Consider the following 27,095-nt stretch of genomic DNA (forward strand, 5'->3'; position numbering starts at 1 on the left):
AAGTGTAAATTTTCTGTGCTTGTTTCCTTTGAAGAGGAAATGTAAGTTTGGTTGTTGAAAAGAACATTCAACAGGAAATATTCTGCAAAGAAAACCAGATAAACTACATTGCGGTGGTGACATATAGGGAAGCCCATACTGTTAATGAAGGATTTGACACTAGTGACTGTTATAGCCTGTCCAGGACTATTGTCCGAGATTCTGGATTTTCATAGCCGTTAGAGTACAAAGCTTGCAACACTTGTCTAATTGCACACAAAGAATTCAACGTAAAATATGCATAAACCTGTGGGATTTTTTGTTCCCTCTGGACTTTGCTAGACCATCTGACAGTGATACCTTTTATGTAAATGTCCTTCTTGCTATGACTGGGGATCAAAGGTATTAGTGGATTAGCGGTGTTATCACCTTCCGGCGATTTAAATAGCTTTATGATTTTAAAGCTGGCCATTTAGATCTAGGGTCAATCCCCGCAATATTTGTTGTGATTTTTCTGCATTTGTACTGTGGATTATTTGATTTAAAAACATCTTGAATGTTGGGATGACCTGGCAAAAATGTTAAACTGATTGTGCATGGGTTCATTTTGAATGGAGGTAAGATATTTTTTTTTATCATGGTTGATGTATCAATTGTGCATGATAGCAATGCATTGATATCTGTTCGTTCTTGTGTGATAATTTGGTTATGTAAATAAACATGTATATGCGAGAGATTTTATTTCAGATGCAATTTAACATCAAGTTGAATTTCAGAAACTTTAAATCAGACTTAGGTAAATTGAGATATTGAAGAAGAAAAAATTGGCCATTGCATTATTTACTTGGCAAAAATTTGAAATAAAGAAGGAGGACTAGGGAGGTTAAAAACCTTCAGAGACATTTTTCTTGGTCTAAAGAATAAAGTTTTTAATATTTTTTTTTTTATAATTTTAAATTATTTTCATTTTCTGTAATTGGTTTTGTTTTTCAGGAAAATGATGATGTGAACAGATGATGTGAATGCAAAGAATGTGAAAACAGGTAAATTTCCACTTTTGAGTTTCCATGTATGCTGACCACAAAACAGCTACAAAAGTCGACTATGTGTCAGTCATACTGTCAGTGCCGGTACAGAACATGGACTATCGTGTAGGTGTTTGACATTGGGGGTCTAAAACTCAACTAGGACAGTTCTATACATGACTTACGTGGTGGCTCTTTACACCTGGCTTTAATCAGAGTATGTCAGTGTTCATTTTTCCTGTACTTTAGTAGGGCAATGGTTGATGCATCATTTCTCAAAGATTTGCGCATTATAGTTATTGGAAACTCCATTAATAGGTCTTTAACAGGCCATATATTATTCAGCTTTTTAAAAATCAGTTTAATATGGGATTTTAATTTTGTTTATATAGAAAATAAAATTTCAAGTTTTTCTCTTGTTCTCTATAAAAATCAATTTAAATGAATAAATTTCGTTACAGTAACATTAGTTTAATGCATTTATTTTTATAACAGTATGGAAATATAAATAGCACACATACATGACTTAATATACTGCTAGAAAAGATTTTCAAATTTAACTCTATAATGAGATTATAGGTTTGAGACGATTGTGAACCAATTACAGTTGCTTAAGTTAACAATAGGCATGTCACACTCCTATATTTAATAATCTTATGATGTCATTTGTAGGGTCCAGATAGATTTATTACATGAATAACACTGAAGGTTTAATATTTGACATTATTAGCAGCATTATTTACAGAGTTGTCTCTCTTGAGTCTACATTGTTAAGAAGTCTTATAATCAGATCTGCACTATCTTAGCATTAGGGTTCAAAGTCTTAAACCCCTCTGATAAAAAATTTAACCCTTGCAAAGACTTAATAATATTCTTTTTTAAAACTTTCTAAATCTAAGGCAATTTCTGTCAATTTTGACCCAAAGGTATGTTAAATTGGGTTATACCTGTATGTAATCATACATTTCAAATAAAATCTTGATTTCTTGTGAATATCAGTACCAGAGAGCAATCTTGTATAAAAGTGCAGCATTTACTGATGAACCTCACGGTCAGACCTGCAAGCCCATAAAATGAAGTATACATGTATATAGTACTTGAATAGTTTTAAAAAAATCATTAAAGATTTATCCTTTCATGGGTAAAAGGGTATTATATATCTAGGATGAAATATGTTGCACAAACAATTTATTGTTTTATTTTTTCTATTGATTTTAAACAGGGTAAAACCTGCTACAATGGAGGTGGAGGAGGCCAGTTTTGATATCTTTTCCACATCTCGCTCTCGCCTTCTTCCGGTGGATGCTGAAAATGCCTCTCTGTTTAACTCCCACAGTGTTGGGATGCTTCAGTGGGGGAGCCTGGAAGATTTTGCAGCCTTCAACAGGAAATGGGAGAGCGTGGATGATGTGAGGCAAATCGGCTCGGACTTTAGTGCCCCCCATTCACACTTGGGGAGCGTGGATGGAATACAATTTCTTGGCCATGATCATTCAAAGGTGGAGAATGGGCACCCGGATACATACAGCCAGAGTGGAACTCTGCCTATCTGGCCTGGGGGTGATGCGGATGAAGTTGTGTTTGAAGTGGTGGTGGATATGAGGCCTGGAGAGAGGAGGTTTGGATTCTCTGTCATGGGAGGATTGGATGAAGGGTTTCCACCAAGGATTGATGACATTGCATCTGGTAGGTACATGTTTTGTAAAAAAGAAAAATAATATGGAGAGCTATATAATTACAGGTACTGTTGTATAGAATTAAATTTTTTCATGATTGTTTTGGAATACTTCCTACAAAGTACAATTAAGCTACAACATAAACACATTTAGATTAGGCAGACTGTTTATCACGTTTACCAGGTATGTATGTATTATCAGTGGAGAAAAGACAATAATTTTGATTCTATAAAATTCAGTTTGAAGATGCAGTTTGAACAATTTTTTAAATTAAAGATTCACATCTTTACACTGAAAGTCTTAAATTCATGAAAACAAGGTTTACTCTAGTTTTTGTTTGCTGTTTTGCTTGAAATGCTGCAGCCAAATGTTCATCATCATGCAGTTGTCCTTGCTCCAAGATATGTTAACAGTTTTAGTTTAAAGAAAGTCTAGTTAGTGTTGATAACAAATTCATTATTGTCGCATAAATAATGTATAAGGGGCCAGCTGTGGTGAATTGTTGAAAAAATAAACAAAATAGACAGTGCTTTCACTGGCAGGTGAACACACATATATGAAACACAGGTATGATTGATTTTAATCACCTTCAGTCTTGAAAATGATTAATGCAGATGGATGAATTTGTTATATTAGATAAAGCTATTAATATTTTGAGATAAAATTGTTATTTTGAAAAATTTTAAAATCATAGCAAAAAGTGAATTGTGGAATTCGACTTTAAATTCATTCTCATAATAACCGCAAGATAAACATTGACAATGTAATTGATTTTGAATAAATGCCATATAAACCTGTATTTACTATGTATACACTAAATAATTAATGCTGTCTTTGGCTCATATGGGTGAAGCTGTTGAAAAAACACAAAACATGTCACTTCTTTAATAAATATGTGTATTTTCCAGCAGTGATGCAACTCTCATATTCTTCCGAACATCAAAGTCTCCCTTATGAGTTGTGTGGAGATTAAAAAAATTTATGATCTTTATTACATGTAACAGTAGGTAAGATTATAGTAAGCTTATAGTTTTGTAGAAAATTAATGTTGAAATACAAGACCAGAAAGATATATAGTAGTTACCATATAAAGTTAAAAATATAAAAAAAAACAGTCTAGCTAGAGCTTATTATGTCTTCTTCCCATCCTGTTTTGTATGTGAAACATATATATTTAGTGCTCGGCAGTCTAGCAACTTATCAAATATACCTAATAAAAAAAATTAACCTGGAATAAACTTTCTCTCCTTATAAATAGAACAGCTTAATGTTGTGCTGAAAATGGTACATGCAGATATTTATTCTTTATTTAATAATTACCTTTGAGAGAAATTAAGAGTCCAGAAATTACTTGGTTCTTATTAATGTTATATGAGCTATGAGACTAGAGAAGAAAGCTAAAGTAGTTTAATCTTGTAAGGGGAGTTTATGATCTGATTAAAAAGCTTCTGCTAGGAAGTGTCTAATTGATTTTGTCACTGAACATTATTAGCGAGCAGTTAGGTATCAGAAGTTTACCAATTTTGGCAGCATCTTATCTGAATGTGCGTCAGCTACGAGTGTCTGGACCAAGGAGAAAAGAACTTCATCTTGTTATGTCTTTGTATCTTGCACACATATTTGCAAATGCTGCATGAAAGCATTTACTGGTACCAATTAATTGAATACAAGGTCTTCTTTAAATTTGCTTTTGAATTTCATAACTTTATTTTTGAAAAGAGGAATTTAAATTCATTACCTGTTGAGGGATTATTCAATAATATGAAAATGGTCATTAATTTACTTTTATATGTTTGCAATAACCATCAAATTCTAAGACATGAAAACGTAAGATATGTGTATACCTTATAATCATAATTCTACGACCTACCGGCATACTAATAGCTAATTTAGGGGACGGAAATGAATAATGCAGTAAACTGTCCTTTTTTGCTGAAAATATCTGCTTTAAAGTTGCTATGATTGCCATAAGTATTTCCCAAGCATCTTACATGTTTACTATACCAACAAATTAATAAACTCAATTTTTCAAAATGGTAAGTAATATTTAAACTTCGACTTTAACAATCATCGGTTTACCATATGCTGACTTTCCTGATTAAAATAACGCAGAAGTTTGAAGATATTAGCCAGCAAAACCTTTATAGAGGGGTCAATATATTGTACAACAGTAAAAAAAAATGAACCCCCCCCCCCCACCCCACCCACCATACAAAAAATCTATAACCTCCTTTAAGATGATTTATTCCCATCAAAAGTAAAAAGACATTTTGATGTAGTGTCAAGTCAAAGGCAAACATTGGACACAATTTATTGATAAGTTGGGACTGCGAGAGGGAAATGGATGATACAAGACAGTTTCCAATGTTTACTGAGTGCTTGCCTAGTCTGATGTGATGTTCGCTGATGAGCTAAATGGAGCCTGAATTGAGGAGAATGTGTGCTGATGAACATCAGAGTGGCTTCCTTTCCTGATGGGTAAATAATCCCTGGAAGAGGCTGGTCTCCTTATTAAAGACAATTGACTTGTGGCAAATCCTCTCAGTACAAAGTATAGCAGTATCAGGAGTAAGGTCTCCTCCTCACTTATTGAAAGATGGATTCCTTAATTTGCAACCTCTCTCATGGGAAATCAAATATTATGGAATATCAATTCTATAAATTCTGAATCAAAAAATAAATAATTGTTTAGCATATATATAAATGTACATATCAATACAGGTATTTATCAATAAAAGAATCTTTACTTAATTAATTACCATTATTTAATTGCTTGATTGTTAATTGGAAATACACATTGTACGCATATATTGAGCAATTTTAAGATTCATGAAAGTCCCTTCAATAGATAAACAAATAATTCAGCAAACATTCAGCCGCTATTTATAATAGTTCTAAATAAAGTAACTCTCTAGCAGTTTACTTTGGTCTTGAGACTTTTGTCAGTTACCAGCATAAGCAGGTACTTTAAGTCAATATATCACATTGATTTCCTAAGATATAACTTCTTCATCTCCTTCATTCTACTGGGAGGCCAATGCAATTTAAGTTGGCACACAATTAGACCTCAATCACCTCATTTGGTGATCATTATCTGCATTCTGATCCATATTTTAATTATGAACTAGTAAGACTTGGAAACTAGTCCATACCGTTGGATATCCAGATCAAGACCCTGATGCTGTAGTCTTTTGTTGGTTTCAAGTTATATATGAATGTGGGAATGCATGGTCCCTTTAATCCTCAAGAGTGTCTCTAAGGCGATTTTCAATAATTGCCCTTGATGTGGGACTAGATGGTCAAAGGTTCAAGGCAAGATCAAGGTTCTGTCAGTTTTGCAACTTCATGTCCTCTCATCGCTGTATTAACTGTGATGCCAAGATCAGGGAGGTGGAATAAGCACACTCTGTCAAATGAAAATCAATTCCAAAGAGAAATCGCTCAGATAAAACACACATATAGGTTGGAGCTTCTTTGTCATTTAATGGTGCAGGGAAATCTCCAGGCAAATATTACAGTGGCAGGAATCTCTCTACTAATTGTTTAATTGCGTTCCTAGTTTTAGACCAATTGGGATTTTATGATTTCCTTGATAAATAAAAACTGAAGGCTTTGGGATTAAATTTGTTTCCAAAATATTCTAATGTTGAATACATGGCGCTAGAGAATGCTGAATGTGTGAGATTTTGGTGAGAAGCAGGTGCATTGCATGATGTCCAAATATGATTCAATTATAGGATCTATAGTCAAGGCTGATGTTGATGTTTATCCTCTACCAGTATATCGGTATTTGGAGACGTTATTAATAATTTGATATCCAAGATATTATGGAGTAAACTGATCCTACACTCTTGTTCATATCAATACACAATTGTTTGCTTTCCGAGGAAAGTATGATGTTTCATATTTGCTTTGAATGAAACTTTTTGGAGCTCCAGTAATATTGTGTTTGTGAATGAGATCTTGAAAATGGTTGATTTATCTGGATACATCATGCTTTTGGCTGAAGAACAAGGCGTTCCGAAACTATTTGGTATGCTTACTTCTTACTAAGTTTTACTGCGAGTTTTTACGAGATTAAGTACTTGTTCGGTCTTTGTCTCTAAGTGAAATGTTTGACATTCTTATGAAGTAATAATTATGGTAATTTTTAACATATTGCATATTTAAATGAAGCCAATTGTGAGTATAATTGGGAATTATTTTTTTTTTTTTAAGAATTACACTTTTCCCTGAATATTGATCAGAATACCAATATGCCAGATAAATTCTGTTTATGAACCTAATTTTAGGGTTATGTAACAACTGGGCTGTCTTGAAAGACAGATATAGTCCTGTAATGATATAGTTGATAGAAAATCAATTTTGGTTGACGTTCCATCAACTCTGTTCCCATTTTAATACCAAACTCTGTACTTAAGATACATGTATACTATTGTATGTATGGAGATTATAATTGCTGGAGTATCTGATGATGATCCCATACCATTACATGTATTTCATTTTTAAAAAACTGTTCAGTCTTTAAAGTACATGTAGTTCATTTTTAAAAACTGTTCAGTTTTAATATATAATCGTATTTTAAAAACAAAATTTAACACATACTGCTTTTGAGTCTCCATTGATCACTTAATTAAGCTTTTAACCACAATCTTACTAGTTTATTGTTGGGATTTTTCAGTCACACTGGACCAATATTTATGGAAAAGACATTTAAGATATAACTGGCCCAAACGACAAATCCTAAGATTCCACTGAGCCTTAAATTATTTTGAACCCTGTCTTGATTTTTTTGCGAATTTCTTGTATTTATGTAAAAAAAAAAAAAAAAAGTGCCTTTTAATTCTTTTAATTTTAATATTAGGAGATTCCGATTTTAAGAGTAAACGATAAGCATTAAGTATCAAGGTAATATTTGGTTGTACCTTATCGGTTATAATTGATTATATACATTGATATTGTTAAGATCATAAAATCTAAAAGTTATTCTTAAAAGGGTATCCAAACAATAAGATGCTTACTTTGGTGATATATTATTGCAAAAAAAATACATACGGTAACCCAGATTAATGCAAATTAGCTGGTTATGTGGAAAATTGTGCTATAATATCTACACCTTCACAGCTGAAAGAACCACCAAAGAAATCATTTATTATCTTAATTAACATATCTCTCTCCACACCATTCCACAATTTTGGACATGTTCAAATATTAGTGTATTGTATATTACTGTCTATATACTAGGGTCCCCTGCAGACCGTGCCGACCTTGAGGTGTGGGACGAGATACTGGAGGTTAATGGACGCTCTCTAGAGAACTGTACTCATGCTGAAGCCATCACATTTATCCACAAGGTACGCAATCATGAGACTACTAAACTATTTTTTCTAGAGTCTTAAACTTTAGACTATATACAGATGATTTTCTTAGAAATGAACTAAGAACAGCAAAAACACTGATAAAAAGTTTGCCCCCTCCCCAATTGACTTACTTGACTTAAGCCTTTCTCACTCCCTTGTGGAGCATAGGCCACAGACAATTCTTCTCCACTTCTCTCTGTCCTTTGCTAGTTGGTGGATGGTGTTCCAGTTGTGTCCTTTTTCGGCCATTTCTTTTTCAAGGACTCTTCTCCACGTTAGTCTTGGCCTTCCCCTTTTCCTCTTCCCTTGTGGTGTCCATTGGAGGGCTTGACAGGTGATGTTAGATCTGCCTTTCCTTAGTGTATGACCAATCCATTTCCATTTTCTCTTTTTGATTTCTTGTGGAATAGGGATTTGGTTAGTTCTTCTCCAAAGGTCTTCATTAGTTATTTTGTGCGGCCACCATATCTGAAGGATGTTTCTCAGACATCTGTTTACAAAGGATTGGAGTTTTTTCCTGTTCGCCATTGTGAGGCTCCATGTTTCCGACCCGTAAAGTAGCACCGATTTTACGTTGCTATTAAATATCCTGAGTTTGGTCTTGATTGTTATGTACTTGGACTTCCATACTTTTCTTAGCATACCAAATGCAGTATATGCCTTTGCTAGGCGTGATTTCTTCCTCTGTTCCTCCACTATGGTTAACAACACTTCCTAGATATGTGAATGATGTAAAATTTTCCAATTGAGTGTTATCAATTTCTATGCTGTTGATGTTGTTTGTGTTTATTCTCATTAGCTTTGTTTTTTCCTTGTTGATTCGGAGCCCAGTCTTTGATGCATTATTGACTAAGATTGATGTTTTCTCTTGCATTTGGTCGTACGTATGGGATAAAAGAGCCAAGTCATCGGCAAAATCTAGGTCTTCAAGTTGGTTCATAAGGTTCCACTGGATTCCATTTCTTTTCCCTGCTGTTGTTTCTCTCATAATCCAGTCAATGGCTAAAATGAACAAAAAGGGGGAGAGCAAGCAACTTTGTCGTACACCTGTTTTGATTTCAAATTCTGCACTTGTATCTCCTCCATGTATGACCTGGCATTTCATGCCACTATACATATTTTTTATTAAAGTCGTAAGTTTGGTTGGTATGCCATAGTGGTCAAGTAGTTTCCATAAAATTTCTCTATCTAGACTGTCAAATGCTTTTTCAAAGTCAATAAAGTTGACATAGAGGGAGCTGTTCCATTCAATTGACTGTTCTATTATCATGCGCAATGTGGCTATTTGGTCAATGCATGACCTTTCTCTTCTGAACCCTGCTTGTTGGTCTCGTAGGTTCTTGTCCACTGTTGTTTTAATTCGATCTAGGATTATTCTGTTTAAGATCTTTCCTGGTACAGAGAGTAACATAATGCCTCGGTAGTTTTTGCACTGGCTCAAATCCCCTTTTTTTTGGAAGTTTAATAATATATCCTTTTTTCCAGTCTTGTGGCAGTTCGTCTGTCTCCCATATTTTAGTAAGGAGGGGTAGCAGAATTCTAGCTGTTATTTGTGGGTCTGCTTTTAATGCCTCCGCTGGTATCAAGTCTGGACCTGGAGATTTTCCGTTTTTCAACATCTTAATGGCCTTAATAATTTCATTTATTGATGGAATAGAACAGTCTATAGCAAGGTGGTGTGCTGCAGGTTGAATTTCTGACATTATGTCTGGTGCTGGACTGTTAAGTAGTTCCCTAAAATGTTCTGCCCATCTCTGTCTTTGTTCTTCCATTGTACTTAGGGTGTTCCCATTTTTATCTTTTACAGGTTTTTCCGATTTTGATGATTTTCCCAATTAATAACCCCTTTTTTGTATAATATTCAAGTACAAATGCCAGCTATGTTATATGTACATGTACCAAGCTAATATGACACATCTGCACTCCAACTCTATGTATGAAAAAATATGCATAATTTATTCAGGTGAGAGGAATGGTGTGGAAGCACCCCTGTACAGTTAACTTTATTTGGGAAAGGAGGGGGTTGCAAATTTAATAAGCATGCAAGCAAAAAGTGAGTTATGGGTCATCAATTTTTTATTCAATGGATCGTTAAGGTTGAATGATACACCATGATTTTATTATGCCCCCCTTCGAAGAAGGGAAGGCATATTGCTTTGCTGCTGTCTGTCGGTCGGTCGGTCGGTCGGTCTGTCGGTCGGTCCACTAACAGTTTCCATTCATTTTCTTCGCAGAGGATGAACATATTGAGATGAAATTTGGTATACAGATTTATCATGATAATATCTAGGTCAAGTTTGATATTGGGTACGATCAAGCAATTTTTGACAGAGTTATGGCCCTTGGATGTTGAAAAATTCGAGTTATTTGCAGTTTCCGCTCATTTTCTTCGCAGAGGATGAACATTTAGGAATGAAATTTGGTATACAGCTTTATCATGATAATATCTAGGTCAAGTTTGATACTGGGTACGATCGAGCAATTTTCGACAGAGTTATGGCCCTTGGACCTAGAAAAATTCAAGTTATTTGCAGTTTCCGCTCATTTTCTTCGCAGAGGATCAACATATTGGAATGAAATTTTGTATACAGGTTTATCATGATAATTTCTAGATCAAGTTCGATACTGGGTACGTTCGAGCAATTTTCAACAGAGTTATGGCCCTTGGATGTAGAAAAATTCCAGTTATTTGCAGTTTCCGCTCATTTCTTCGCAGAGGATCTACATATTGGAATGAAATTTTGTGTACATGTTTATCATGATAATATTTAGGTCAAGTTCGATATTGGGTACGATCGAGCAATTTTCAACAGAGTTATACCCCTTGGACATAGTGAAATTCCAGTTATTTGCAGTTTACGTTCATTTTCTTTGTGGATGTTTCCAAGGGAGGGGGGCATAAGTGTTTTACAAACATCTCTTGTTTTATAGTTTGTTAAAGTATTATTTCTGAATCATGATTTTGTTGTTCATAGAAGGATATATGCCTTGATTATTTTATACATTTTTTTCTAAAATAGTGGAAAATCTGTTATAGTTGCAAGTATAAACACTCTTTAGAGCTTAAGATTTAGTGTGAAAAAATGTATGGTACTGATATCTAATAAATCATGTCAATCAGATTTTTTTTATTTCTTTTAATAAAAAATTATTACCGGTAATGAAAATACAAAATCTCTTTTTTTAATATTTTTTCGAACCTATTTGAATAAAATCTTTAAAGAGATGTGTCTTAGAGGAAATGTTAATTTGGTAATCATTTTTAAAAAAGAAATTGAATCAAATTGGCGAATTTTAAGAAACATTGCTTATTTTCAAAAATGAACCACACACAATCAATTTAAAATAAAACTGATTCCAACTCGAATGATGGAAAATTGAAATATCAGACAAACTCACCCAAAAACTAGGATGTTTGGTTAAATAACTGATCAATCAAATTCCATTTATTTTTAAGCTGCATATGATCCTTGGTTTTTAATTTTATTGCAATTTAGAACAATATCAGACTAATTGTTTTTAATTAGTATCAGCCAAATTTTGAAAATTAGCAATAATTCTAAAATTTAATTCTATAAAATAAATGTTTCTTATTTTCATAAATATTTTTTTTATTAAAAAAGTGAAATTTGTTATTGACATTGACTATCTAGACATGATTTATTAGATATTTATAATTATCACTTATTTATTCACACCAAAGTTTTGATAGAGTGCTACTTGCAAGTTACCAAAACAGATTTTCCACATTCTCATAAAAAATATGAAATTATTCATATAAAATAAAGGGCATATATCCTTCTTTGGAATTTCAAAATTGGCATTCAGTTTTTCTTAAAGGACTATGTGCGGTATGGTCAAATATCTGCCCCCGATTTCAACCAATTTTTAAATAGTATCGTATGAAAATGAAATCTTCACAAATCATTGTAAAGAGGATGCCTTTAACTTTAATCTTGATTTTAGTCATCATTGCTCACTCGCTGTTTATCTATGACATCACTTAAATGACCTAATTCCCGCAAATTTGCAAACAAATGAAGATATTCTCATTTTTGCTCTATATTTTGCATTCGGAAGTATAGAGCACAGGTCTGCTCAAGTGCGATTTTAACATATGTTTTTCTTCAGATAGTTATACATATTATACTAAAAAATGGTACTTGAGCAAGCCTGCGCTCGATGTTTCCCAGTCGAAAAACCATCGGAAAACACCCATATTTTGCTACAAAACATCAATTTATCAAAATAATGCAATATTCATGACGTCATTTCTACATTATGATGTCACTGTAGTGATAACCTTTTACACCTTTATTTTCAATATGATTTTAACTATCTTTCACCTTATTTTAAAGCTCTTTCTAAAACTTTGATTTTGGGGGGCAAAAATTGCATAAAACCGCACTTAGTCCTTTTACAATTAATTGATTGAAAAGATAAAGTATCTATCCTTTTTTCACATTATTCTTTACTATAAGAGAAATGTCCCACACCGATTTTGATTTTTATAGCAAACATGATTATAAATATACTTTTTAATATAACAACAACAAAGACACACATAATAATTTTAATAGAATATGTTTAACCCCCCCCCCCCCCCCCCCACATTCATATTTTTTAAATAATGTGATAAGGACTTGATTCCAGCTAACCATTTGTTATACCCTATTATCAAACTAAATACATCAATGATTATTCTCCAATCAATCATTCATGCATGGAATGTTTTTATTTTTACTTGACATAAGGGGCCTCGTGTTTGTGACCTACTTATGACCTAAGCTGCCATCTTGAATATTTGGCATATTTATAGGTGTTAAATACAGTTTCACAACGAAAGTTTCGAGGACATTATGGATTTGACTTTTATACCTTTATAATATGTGAAGTGAAAATATGACCTTTTGTTTTTCTTAGTTTATTTTTTCGGATATAACTCATACACAGGTGAGTGTTAAAGTTGTCGCACCTGACCAGGTAACTTTTTTTTCCTTCCTTCTTGCAACTACACCGATGAGTCGTCTGTCTATAGTCAAACAGAATGTTGAAATATATGTATGAAAATGACGAATTATTGTAATGAATTCTGTTTGTGATCGGATAAAATCAGTTATTTTCAATGTCATAAGAGGCCAACTGGCCACTTTCTATTGTGTTTTGTCAGGTGAGTACAGGTGTTTTAATGACCAGAGCCTATCCCAGTGATTCACACAGTGTCTGTAAATGGCTGTTACCTGTGGTCAATTGTTTGATGAACTATTGTTTTTTTATCGAAGTCCTGTGATTGTTTATTTCTGTGTATTTTTAGTGTATCAGGACACGGTGTATAAAGTTGAGAGTCAAAAGGAGGAAGAATCACCAATCAGGAGGTAAGAACTGTGTTATACACACCTGGACACTCTGTTGTGTACACCACAGACAGGTTAACCCCTTGTTGTGTCAGGTGATTTATGCATTGCCTTTGTCATGTAGACAATTATACAGTATAATACGTACGTTCTGCCTTGCACTTAAAAAAAAAAGTAATATGCTTTTGCATACATTGTCATGAGATCTTCCCTTCCATGCAGAAAATTGTAACATGAACTGCATGGGAAACTTTATTTTCAACGAAAAATATATACTGCTGTTTGAACCACATATTTAATTGCATGTAAGCTTGATAATAAGCCTTGGGGATGTAAACTTGTAAATCGGTTTTGTTCCACTGGAAATTTTAAGTAAATTCAGTCTATGAACGATCTTTGGCCTCAAAAATTGATCAATGTATTGATAATCTCTATCATGTCTGAATTATTCATTGCTGATATGTGCTGTTTCCAGGTTTAATGGTCAGCACTAAAGAATTCTTCACATAGATCAGCAGATCCTTGATCTAGCATAAAAGATTAACACAATAAATTGTATCCAAATTCTACCAACTACTCGAGTTTCAGATTACTTGAATGCGTCAAATTTGGTGGTAATTAAGAAAAATGGTTCCCTCTATTTAGTTTACCTAATTGGCCAGAGTTCCTTAGAATTTCAATGTATCTATTGATCAGTAATATGTACTTAGTTTGTTTCAATGTTTCACATTAATATAGTGAAGATAAAAGGAAAAAGAAAATCCATTTTATGTTTACATTTATAAATCCCCATTTTCAATCAAAGTAAATAAAGACGTTAATGATTATATTTGCCTGTTCATTATATTTAGTGATCATTATATTAATGTATTACTCATATCTGTGCAATTTTACATTCATATATGCATATAATTACATGTATATATATGTGTACTACAATGTTATGATGCAGCTTAATTAACTCTAATGTAAAATCTTAACTTGGATGTATCTGCCTGTCCTTATATGATTGCAAAATATTTGAAAACTTGCATGCAAATTTAAGGATTATTAAGGAAATAATATAAATTACCTGTTAAATGTGTATCTAAATACAAAATGAATTGATGCTTATAAAACATTGAAGTTAAGGGGAAAAAATGTGTAGCTGTAATATATGGTTCCATGTTTTCACTGGAAAGTCTGTCATTAGCATGTACCTACTATCAGTTTTCCTCATCAATTAATTTTTTAGTGGTTCATGGATACTAGGTACTTAATTAACCAATGATGTACACCAATTCCTATAACTAATGCATGTTTTGAAGAAAAATGAGATGGGCCTAAAATTTGTGGGGGAAATATTGAGGAAATTTTTTTCTTCTAATATTCTATGAGGTGACTCAAATAAGATGATTTATCATGAATAAAGATTAGACTATGAAAATGATTTGACGGTAGACTTTACACACACATGAATGAAAGTGCACGTTATCATGATTATGGTGTTATTTTATGAATATGCACCTGTCAATATCTGTCATAACATTGTTGCCTTGTGGATATAGAGAAGAATAAAGATTAGACTGTGTTGAGCGGTCACAAACTTACGTGTATGGGCTGTCGTGTATGGGCTGTCGGTGATAGCAGGGCTTTGGTGCTGTAATTTAAAGCTCCGGTTTATCAGGACTTATCTTTGGGAGGAGAATTGTGTTTCTGCATCTTGTTAAAAACATTGTGGAGGTACAGCTTTTAGATGACAAAAAGCTAGGGACTGTGTCAAAATCTATTCAATGAGAATGACTTTTTTATAGAGGACATACAAATTATAATTGAATGGATATTTAATAAGGGGAATGTTTGCATTTCTTGTTATGTGACAAAAGACTTTTGAGAGAGATGGCAATCAGATAGGTATATTTGGTTCTTTGATGGTATCAAATTACTGTTTCATTTTGAGATGTACCCTTCTTGTCACCAAATTTTATGGGACAGGCCGAGGACTGGCCTTTTGACTTGAGAAAAAAAACCTTGTGTATTGTTGCACGAGGAGTCTAAATACAATTTATTGATCGACCAAATTAATCAACGGACTTGACTCCTCCAAATTCCTGGAGAATTCCTTAATGCTGGGAGTCTTATTGTGGACTTGTTGATTCTTGGTTAAATGTATGTAGCTGTAGTGGGGAAAATACAGGAATGTAGAAAACTGTCACCTAGTAAGTATATATAGCTGTCTGATGAAAGGGTTTACTGCTTACATGTATGAATTGTCCCACAATTCCTCAATGCCCAGCATTCATTTGTAACCCTTCTGTCTTCTATATTTGGACCATTTCTCATTCTTTTTCTATTTATGTGCTAAGAGTTTTAAATTGGGTTTAATTAAATCACAGGAGAAATTAAAGGTTACGTGACTAGAAGGTGGGAGATTTACTGCACGAGTAATTTGTTCTCAGTATGAGATTGACAAATGGTTGTTAACCGTTATTACGGTAGAAAAATTTCAGACCCGCTATTAATCCAGTTTTGTATTGATTGAACTCTTTTGGAAAAGATGGGAAGATATTTAACAAGGAAGATTACGGAGCCTAGTGCATTGTTATCACTTTGCAGTTAAAAGCTGTAGTCACAATATGAAATCATTGTTAATGTACACACACAAATATTGTGTATTTGTTTAAAGGGACATGTAAACAGTGGGCCTGCAGGCTGTTGCACTGAGAGAGCGTGATGTGTCAGGAATGACTGCAGATGATTTGTTTGTCATTTTCTGGACCAGATTACCTTAGAGGCAGCCGTATTCCAGTCCAATTAGTCACAATGAATATGCATTGGTTATTATCCATTGGGAATTCTTGTTGTGTAATTTTAAAATGATACTAAAATTATCTGTTCTGTAACAGCAGTAGAAAAATGATTTTGTGTGTATAACTTTGATACATGATGAAGTCATTAAATTTACACCAGATTTTACTTGTAAATCATGCTTTCCCGGAAAAAATCTTTTTTTTTAACTCATGATTGTTTTTCATACAAAGTATGTTTTGTTGGCCCAGAAGGCAAAATAAATTGGCAGTAAAGCTAAAGTCATGTGAATGTTGTAAGTAAAGTCACTAGATAAATTGTTTTTGTTAAGCATTTTAAAAGGCTTTTCAAAGTAAAGCTGAGGATGGCATTGTAATTCTCTGTGGGTTTCTCTGTTTCCCTCTCTGTACAAGGAACTAGCTCCTAGATCATGTCCAATAGACAAATATTGACTCTAGGCATGCAAAGTTAGCCTTTTCCTTCTTATTTTTGCTTGTGAAATGTATTTAAGTGGTTCTATGAACTTTAAAGTGTACAATTCCATTGTTAGGCGTCAACTTGACCTTGTTGAAGATTTATATGTAAATGATATGCTAGTTCATTCTCAAAATTTAGGGCAATCAACATCAAGAATGTTAACAAGATTATTTACTAGGTAAAAACATTAAATGTTTCTAAATGTATTACAGGTCCATCATTTGAAAACGTTCAAGATGCCTACATGATAGCTGTTGAAGATGCCGCCAAAGAGAGGCTGGAAAAATTGTCCAATACCCACACAATTGTCCCCCTTGATATGACTAAATTAGCCTTAAGCAATCAAAACGCTGCATCAGAAGAAAGCTTGGTTGAGAGTAACCCCATTTATGATACCTCCATGCCTGTGAATACCAAAGGCAAAGCCGTAGGGAATGGCCATGTACAGCAGGGGGAAATGAACGGTTTTGGTGAAAAAGAAATGACGAAGAAAAGTAAAGGTGACAAAGGCCGCAAAGACAGCAAGGCCAAACGGAACAGTACAACGGAAACTCCACTCATCGAGAATGCTAGGAGTCAAAATTCATTGAATCATTCACAGGAGGAGTTGCAATACTATCATGAACAGGACGACAGCTTTAATTATCCTTATATTGAGAACTCTTTCGATGTGGATGATCCTGGCCCACACAGGGAAATGGCCATTGACTGTCCAGACAGTTTTCAAGGAACAGTGAAGTCCACACCCCGACCCCCCTCTTCACATTCTCCTTACTCCTACCCCTCCACACCCAACAAATCAATTGAAAAACTACCTGATGGTAAAACACAAACAGAAGTGATTTCTAATGGACAAAATGCCCCCGTTTCTCCTGACCAGCTGGAGCGTTTACGGAAACATCAAGAAGATTTACGGAAGCGAAGGGAGGAGGAAACTCGCATTGCCCGGGAACAGGAATTTTTACGCGCGTCACTACGAGGATCCAAAAAACTTCAGGCGCTTGAAAGCAGAAACCAGAATGTGGAGGGTGTTGTTAATACGGCATTCGAGGAGAATGACGATGAAACTGACAACTTGGACGATGGGTTTGGAAGCACAAGGGCTTCAGAGAAAGACCGATACATGAAGAAGAACCTAGGTATGCTTTATTTCTTAACATAGTCCAGCATAAACTTCTAATTATACATTTACTAATGGCATTTGCTTGATATCAAATTGTTCTGAGTCCAAAGTAGCTAGCGGTTGTACTTTTATTGGTTATAATTTGAGACAATAAATAAGATTGCCTGTGGGAAAAAACTTTACTGTAATTGAAAATCTTATATGATGACTTTGGTTGCACGAACCTAGACTATCATTAGGTAAATTGTTCTTTTTTTTTCATTGCATCAGATTGAATGTTTTCCAAGTTTACCAAGCAAAAAAATTGGCTTGGACGGACAATTACATAATCGAGTCAGAATTGCAAAAATATTATGAACTACTCTCATCACACATTGAATTAACCCCATTATAGAATCAAGTTGGAGGTGCAAGGTGCTATTTTCCAAACATTCTCAATATAGCTATATCATTGTATGATCCATTTTTTGTAGGAACACAGGACATCTTCTCATGTTTAAAACAGTTACGAGGTAAACTGAATGCTGCCGAGGAGAGAGATGAGTTGTCTTTCCTGACCAGTCTTTTTCAAAACCCACAGTTTCAACAGGCAGTAAACATCCACAGAAAAATGATCAGTGTCACAACCCAGTCCCCACCCCCTAAACCTGAGGCCACTGATGCCTTCAAAACCTCCAACGAAGTGATGGAGGAGTTACAGAATGCACAATCTCCGTACTCCTCCGATCTTCTGGAAATGCTCTCTACCCCAGGGTTTAGAGTAAGTGAATATGTTAAACATTTGGGGGAGGGTTTATATAGGCATTGCCTGTTGCCCAATCTGTTTGAGAAATCAAAGCAAATTGTTTTAATCAAATTACCGGTACATTTAAACAAATATTACCCTCAATTATTTCATGTTTCCTGTATCGGTAATTACAACATTTTCAACAATATTTGCTATTATAAATTATTTTCATACCTTTACATACACAGTTTCATTTATGAGAAATTATTATATTGAAAAAAGATAAACAATTCAATGAAATGATTTCTACAATCTTTGTTTATGTTCATCACAGAACCTGTTTCGAGCGCATGATTTAGTGGCGGCCCAACAACTGAAGCCGGTGACCAATCTCCCAGACGATGCCTTTGAGCAGTATCCTATGCAAACCTATGGAGAGGACAGTGTCCGGATAGTTCAGCTTCAGAAAACCAATGAACCCCTGGTATGACAACGCTCATTGTTGGTCATTTTGATAAAAAAAATTTATAGATTGCTGACTTTCATATACCCCCACTCCCCTAAAAAATTTTCATAATATGTACATGTATATTATTTGCATAAGTTGAATACTAACACATGTAGTGGAAGTAAATTTTTAATGACTGTATGTCACTGTACATGTTGCTTAAAAGGTTAGCACTAGAAAGTGTCAATTGGTGGATGTTATTAATAGACAAAGATTACCAGTAATTGAGGCTTGTAATATAAGGATGTTGTTACTTAGACAACAATTAAGTGCAAGGCTTCTAATTTTAGGGGGCCACTGTGCGCAATGATGGGGATGCTGTTATTATTGGGAGAATTGTCAAAGGCGGTACAGCAGAAAAAAGTGGTGAGTGTTTACATCCCTGTAAACAAATACTTTGTTATAGTGATTAAATACATGGATCTTATTGCAATATTTTAAGTTTTGAGTGATATAAATTTGAGGTATACATTTAATATAACATAAATGTAATAAATGTGAAATATCATTATATTGGTATTCTTTATAAATCCAAGGAAAACCAAAACCATCAGAAACCTAAAAGAATAGCCTTGGCGTCTGTGTTAAGACATACATAAATTCACCAAGTTTATAGGTTTCTCAGCTATGGTACCAAAAATGTAGTAGCAATTTCCTTCTATTTTATCACCATACATGATAAACGATGTGTTGCTATGACATTTGTAGGTCTTTTGCATGAGGGAGATGAAATTCTGGAAGTCAATGGGATAGACATGAGAGGCAAAAACATCAATGATGTCTCAGACTTACTGGTATGTAGCAGTTTCATTTCTGCAATAAAGTGATATGACCATGCAAGGATGCTGGACCACCAAGTAATCAATATCTGGTGCTGTCAAGAATACTAATCATGCTAATCGAAAGCTTCGAGTTACAAATTTCACCAAGTTGGGAATCGGGAGAGAAAAAAATCTCTGCCGCATATTTAACTCCACCACCAAATTATTTAATTGTATTGGAAAAAATATAAACAATTCTCTGATGAGTGATTTTTGAAAAAAAAAGATTTAAGAGATATATGTTAAAGATACTTTCAATCATTTGTGCTTTACATACAAATGATTTGTAAGCTGGGGGTAGCTGTAGATATCTTTCATCATAGGTCTGCGAGAGAAACACTTACGGTAAAGTACACTCGTTCGGACTGTGTCGGATGATTCATTCAATTTTGACAACTCGATTCTTTCCTGTCAGAAGAGATTTGTCATTTTCATCATTGCATAGCCCCAGTAATAATTGGAATTTTCACTCTTGCTGTTGTTTCTTTTTTGCTGACCCTCTTTTAATTGAGAAGAACCTACGTCATTTCTAGAAAAAGGCAATTCTGATTTGCTTGGTAAAGTGTCGTCCTGGAAAAGAACGGTATTCTTTGTAAGGAAATGGAAATCAATTGTGGAATTTGTAACACAATCAGGCCGTTTTCCACGTACTGACCAGAGCTGGTATTCCATGAATATTTACATTTAGATTGCTGCAGAGCTCTCCAACTCATGTTTTGTAAATAGCAAAGAGATTGGGTCAGGAAACCTGTATAAGATCACTGAGATCAGGCCTCTGCAATTTGATGCGTGTTTATATGTTAGCGTTCAAAACTCAATGAAATGAGAACCTATATCGAAGAATTTGAATTTTATTAACAAATAAATCAGAGATATGAACTATGATCTGCAATATTTATTTATTACCAGTAGTAGATTTTGATAAAATTTACCATTTCTATCTATTTAGTGTCGAGACTGTTATGTTCCACAATTTGTATTAAACTTTGAATACAACTGCAGTAATTATTGTGTAATTCTTGATACACATATTAATTAATTTTTTATAACTTTCCAGGCCAACATGAGTGGAACGATAACATTCATGATCATTCCCACTGGTGGCTTCACCCCCAAACCATCACCCCGGCAACAGGAGGAGCTGGTGAGTACCAGTCGTCAAGAAAAATATGCAACCTGTACAATACACAACAAAATTTGGCTCCAGACAAAATCTTCTGTAGTCTGAAAATGTTACCATGCCCAGAATTTGATTCCTATCTCTGCTTCATTTAACACAGCAGGATTTATACTTAGATAGTTTTGTTCTCTTTTGTCCCTAGATTCATGTAAAAGCCCTGTTTAACTACGATCCAGAGGAGGACATATACATTCCCTGTAGAGAACTGGGCATCTCCTTCATGAAGGGCGACATTCTCCATGTGATCAGCACGGACGATGCCAACTGGTGGCAGGCGTACAGGGAGGGGGAGAGGGAGCATCAGTCATTGGCCGGGCTCATCCCCAGCCGGAACTTCCAGGAACAGTACGGCACACAGATTTCATGGATTTCATATATAAAAAATGATTTGCATATATGCAGTTATATATTCTATGTACAGCTGCTCCTTTGAAGGGTGTGATCTTGAGTTAAATGCTCTTTTATCATCCCATAGTTCTGAGGAAACATATAAACTGATGAAAAGTGTAAAGTGATGAAATGTTTTTTTAATAAGTACCCTTCTTCCTAGCGAACGGACTGTATATGAACATGAAAGAGAAGTTCATTGATTAAATGTATGCTTAGTCTTTGATGTAGAAATTTACAAAAAAAATAAAATCACTTCTCTAGTTGAATGATATCTCATTGAGCTGATTTTTATTTTAAAGGAGAGAACGAAATAAAATCATGTTGGAAAATGAAGCCAAAGAAAACAAAAAGAAAAGTCAAACATGTTCGTGTGGCAGGCGAGACAAAAAAAGAAAACGCAAATCCATGTATGGTAAGTAGAGACACATGCTTGTAAATCATGGACCTGTCAGTTTACCTGGTACCACACTGAAAGACGTGTCCCATTACTGAGGACCTTGTTCATAAATGTGCTATTTCTTTTCTTTACCAGAAACAGAAGAAATCTTAACATATGAAGAAGTTGAGATTTACTATCCACAGCCAAACAGAAAGAGACCAATTGTATTGATTGGGCCTCGCAATGTAGGTCGTCACGAATTGAGGTCAAGGTTAATGGAGTCGGATGTTGACAGATTTGCAGCTGCAGTTCCTCGTAAGTTTTCACACTTGATAGCTGATTTTCTGAACAAGAATGAGATGAATAAAAATTAGGATTTTTAAATTTTCATTCATGATGGATAAGCATTTTCAAATTAAAATATGCATTGTTTCTTGTACAGTGAAATATACACCACTCATCATTTGTAATTCTGATGAACATTTAGATACAAGTCGCCCTGCCAGAGGGGATGAGGTGAATGGAAAGGATTATCATTTTGTCACAAAAGCAGAATTCGAAGCAGACATTGTCAGCAACAAGTTTGTTGAGCATGGAGAACTTGAGAAGAACCTGTATGGGACGAGTCTGGACGCTGTCCAACAAGTGATTAACACCGGCAAGATCTGTATCCTTGTCCTGCACCCAGAGGTAGGCTGCTGTGTTGTTTTGGTGGTCTGAAGTGCAATGTACATGTCTTTCTTTCTAAATGTACCTTCAATGTAGATCAATGCAGTATACATTGAAATGCTGTGAAATTATTACAATGCATGGTGGCACAATTTCTATTTGGATCCCATTAGGTCATAACCCAGAAAGATAACAAAACTATGAAACAAGTTGTCTCCCATTTTATTTGTTCACATTCAATTAGAACCATTTTAACAAGAGCTTGGTAGTAGTGTCAAACTGCAATGTCATGTAGGCCTGTTTATTTCATTGCTGGCTAGCAGCCATGGCTCTTTGAAATCAACACAATTTGTCTGGCTTTTGAGCTAAAAGTACACAACTTTGTATATTTCACTTGAAACCAGCGTCATTTTTAAAGCAATATGAGCTGCATTTTTCATGTTGAATTTTTTTTTTACTAAAATGTTCTTTTCTACTTAAATTACAAAAATATCATGGTTTTAAAATTTCTGTTAGCCATATTTTTGTGGAAAAGGCCGTTAAGAAGCCTTATTTGGAGCAAAATTGAATTATTGTCGTCCTGTACAAAAATTGATTTGCTATATATTCCTTAGAAGAGAAATATTTCCTTTGACAAAAATTAATGATTTTTTCAAACCTTATTTATCATAAAAGTTTAAGTTATATGCAGACTTATCATACTAGCAGGTTTTTGCAGCAAAATAAAATTCTAAAAAATACAGCTCATATTGCTGTTAACTTGTTTTGACGCAAGATATATATAGCTACATCCTACCGAAAGTCCAAGGTCTTGTTAAGATGGTTCTACCTAAATGCCTAGAAACATTATAAATAAGTTATTACAGTAATGAAAATTTTTCTTTGCAAATTGAAAGGATTCTACGGTTATACATACTTTTAAAATATATGTATTCTTTTTGAAAGGAAAAACAACATACAATATTGTCAATAACATGCATTCCTAGAATTTTACTTTCATGTACCAGTACTCTGATTAATCAGGTAAACAAAATGTTATGGATATGCAGTATACAGTTTGTTTATAATTGCATATCTTCTTTTCAGTCTTTGCAAGTTCTCAAGTCGTCAGACTTAAAACCATACATAGTATTTGTGTATCCTCCAAATATGGAAAAGTTGCGTCAAATGCAGAAAAACTTTTATCCAGATACCACCATCACGGTAAGAAATTTATCAGTTCTCTCTCTCTCTCTTTCTTTCTTTCCCTCTGTGTTTGTGTGTGTGTGTGCATATCTCTTTCTCATTTTGTCATTGATCTACAACTGGTTGTACATGTCATTACAGGCAATACATACTTAATTTTCAATATTACGTGCATATTTGAGCATATGGATGAAAAAGTACAAACAAAAAATTTTCAGTTGTTAAAAAAAGTGAACTGTACAGGACCAATGTAATAAACATGTCAATAGATCTAAAAGATTTGATACTGTGATATATAAATAATTGTAATATTTTTACTTTCAGGATGATATGTTGAAGGAAATCATTGAGAGAGGTCGGGAAATGGAGGATAAATATGGACATTTCTTTGATTATATTCTTGTCAACCAAGACATGGACAGGGCATACGATGAACTGCTGCAGGAAATCAATCGCCTGGAGGTGGAGCCCCAGTGGGTTCCGATTCAGTGGGTGGACAGCTAGTCGCTGGAGCGGAATTAACTAGTGAATAAGTTGTTCATATACATTACATGGCCAGCTATTGTGTATGGGCCACACAACGGAGAAGGATCAACTGTTGTGGGACTTCTAAAAGTGGTTGTGATAGGAAATCTTCAGAGAGGACCTTTTTTTTTATTTCGATATCCACTAGTCTCTGCCATCTTCTCTTCCCTATTAAGAGAATCATCTTCATAGAAAATATTTGTATTTCAGATAATGATCAAAGACCATTTTTTATTCGAATCGTTTAAATTCTTGTGTACATAATTTGAAATTATTTCCTGTTATATGTTTACTTCATGTTTTCATTGTAATCTGCTCTGTATACAAGTGTTATTGTGATATTCTGGATAATCTATATGTACAAGATTATTGATCTGCGGAATTCAGTTTGCAATATTCTTGATGATGTTACATTCCATGAATAGAGAAAAGGTGGAATATTTTACAATATTTTTGTACTTTATAATAGTATCATTCCAATTACTGCTGACATTCAATGAAATAAGAGTGCTACTGGTAGGGTACACAGCTTTCAACAAATTACCAAAATTATGTACAAAAAATTTCCCTAACCTAAATATTGTGAAAGAATTATAATGACCTATAAATTAGGTAGATTTCAATGTGATTTAGTTTTAAAATTCTGAGCTTCTTAATTCTCTATGTAGAAAATATGTACATAATTTGCATGACCACTATTCTGTGCCAAGTCTGTTTCTGTGTAGTCTTCCAGGGATCAGCATTTTTTAGAATGTTTCATTAAGCAATGTGTCATTGTGAACAAACTAGTACCACCCATTCAATGTTATATTTTTTACTTCAGCTTGGTGATCTTGCTAAACCATGAGTTATCTCCCTTTTTGTGCATCATTCAGGTAGATCTCTATTCTGGAAATGGATTATATTACAATTATTGGAAATGCATTACTGCAGGGTCATTGTACCATGCACATATCCAGACTAAGTCAATTTTAATCAATATATTTCAGTCAAATTGCCATTCCTCCTTAAAAACTTAGAAAGTTGTGAAATATTTTTAAAGTTTTTTTTGAACAGAAATACTATGTATTTATTTTTGACAGTGCATGTATTTGTAGAATATTTCAGAAGTCTTATTCTCCAAATTGATAACATTTTAATGGAAATCAAAGGAATATATTGAGTTGTAGAGAACCGTAGATACACCAAATGTATGTGTGTATTGAAATGAAATGTCTTATTATTGTGCAGCATAAACCTTTGAAATTTTGTTCATCGGTTGTATACTATTGAAAGGAGTCTACTTACATCCATATAAAGTGTATCTATTGTTTTGCAAAGAATATTTTTATCACAAAAAGTAAATGATGTCTCAGATTATTTAAAGATGATGTATAAATACATGTAAGTTGTAATTAATACATAAAGAATAAAGAATAGCCATTATGTTATGCAAAGAACACATATAGGTATGTATACAAATGTATTCATTTTTCATGTCATGATAAAGGAGCCTGCAACCTTTGATGTATAATATACATGCACTAGACATTCCTTATGGTTGTGTTTTTATATATTAATGAACAAATTCCATGTTGCTCTATCAGCATGTAACTCTTTCATTCCTTTGTATGTTATTCAATTCTGTTGCAAGGTTTCTCTACCAAATCAGTTTATTGGCATGGATTTTAACCCATTGTTGAGAATGTTACCTCACATAATTAGCTTCACAGAAATGCTATTCAATATTAATATGGTGCTATATGTATAGATTTGTAACAATGGAATAAAGAGGGGGGACAACGTACTAAGTTGGTCCTCCATTCATGTGTACATACATTATATATATTATTATTATATTTACTCCATGTAAATGTATCTTCTAAAAAGGAATATTTTTACCTGATATTAAAGATGAATGTGATATTCAATGTTTCATTGTTTTTTTATTTTGTAGTTTCAATTCAGACCTGAGACGAGCTAACACCTAGATTTTATCCATTTTTTGTTTACCTTGATAAATAGGAATCGTTAACTGTCTATTGACAAACTTCACTTTATATGCTGATCTGGTTTTTCTAAAGATGGTATATTTCTCTGGAAAATAACCACAATCATTAACAAAATTTTAATCCCTTAAAAAACTGTCCAAATTAATGGAAATTTACTCATGAAAACATGGTTTCTGATATAACATTCCATACATGCATATTGTTTTCTTAGTTATTAGATATGCTGAAATTTTTTAAGAGTACGATTGAAAATGAATTTTATATGCCCCCTCCCCGTTGCTCTCATATTTCTCCATATTTCATAGTAGCTTACTATAATTTTATGAGATACAGTTGAACCTAAAGATCTCAAATACAATGGTGATGTCAAAGTGATTTGGAAGTCCCAGCCACTTATTTTTTAAGTATTTTGCCCTTGATATCTCAAATAATCAGATATCTCAAAGTTTTTAAAGCAGTCCTATCTACACTAACGTGCCAAAAGTATGTCAACTTTTCTCTTTTCCCTTTAAATTTCATTGAAAACAAGACTTACATTTAAAAGGATTTTTGTTGTTATTTTTTGTCAGACTTTGAAGAAATTTTTAATAATTGAACTAAATTCAATTTGCACTTGAAATAGTTTTCTAACAACTCATTTGTAAAAAAAAAAATGATATTTCAAACACAACACAAAGATATTTTAAGTGCTCAGCTACTACAATGTATATATCTTTTGCAAAATGCAAGTCATAAAATCTTGCCTTGGATTGTGAAAATAAAAACTCAAGAACTGAAGGTTGGAAAAAAAATCTAGAGATATTCTGAATTTATCGATCCAAGACTTTTCAAATATTGGTCAAGGTGTTACAGAGTATTTTTTAACGAATCTTTGAAAAATGTTGTTTTCAATAAAATACATATATAGTGAAAAGAAAAAAATTGACATACTTCTTTTTG

At 33.7% G+C, this 27,095-nt stretch overlaps 1 protein-coding gene across 1 annotated transcript; it reads left to right on the plus strand.

Moving 5' to 3' along the window:
* Window positions 1-26,070, plus strand: LOC105335272 (protein PALS1). The gene is made up of 17 exons (XM_034468399.2): window positions 1-596; window positions 973-1,022; window positions 2,227-2,690; window positions 7,925-8,034; window positions 13,355-13,415; window positions 16,871-17,797; window positions 18,255-18,541; window positions 18,843-18,992; window positions 19,307-19,382; window positions 19,725-19,810; window positions 20,895-20,981; window positions 21,160-21,362; window positions 21,707-21,819; window positions 21,940-22,101; window positions 22,274-22,476; window positions 23,542-23,658; window positions 23,965-26,070. Exons 3-17 carry the CDS (start codon window positions 2,243-2,245, stop codon window positions 24,142-24,144), a joined length of 3,210 nt encoding a protein of 1,069 aa, XP_034324290.2. The 5' UTR covers window positions 1-596; window positions 973-1,022; window positions 2,227-2,242; the 3' UTR covers window positions 24,145-26,070.
* Window positions 26,071-27,095: the final 1,025 nt, after the last annotated feature.

The sequence above is a fragment of the Magallana gigas genome, chromosome 6 (genome assembly GCF_963853765.1).
Source record: "Magallana gigas chromosome 6, xbMagGiga1.1, whole genome shotgun sequence".
NCBI lineage: Eukaryota > Metazoa > Mollusca > Bivalvia > Ostreida > Ostreidae > Magallana > Magallana gigas.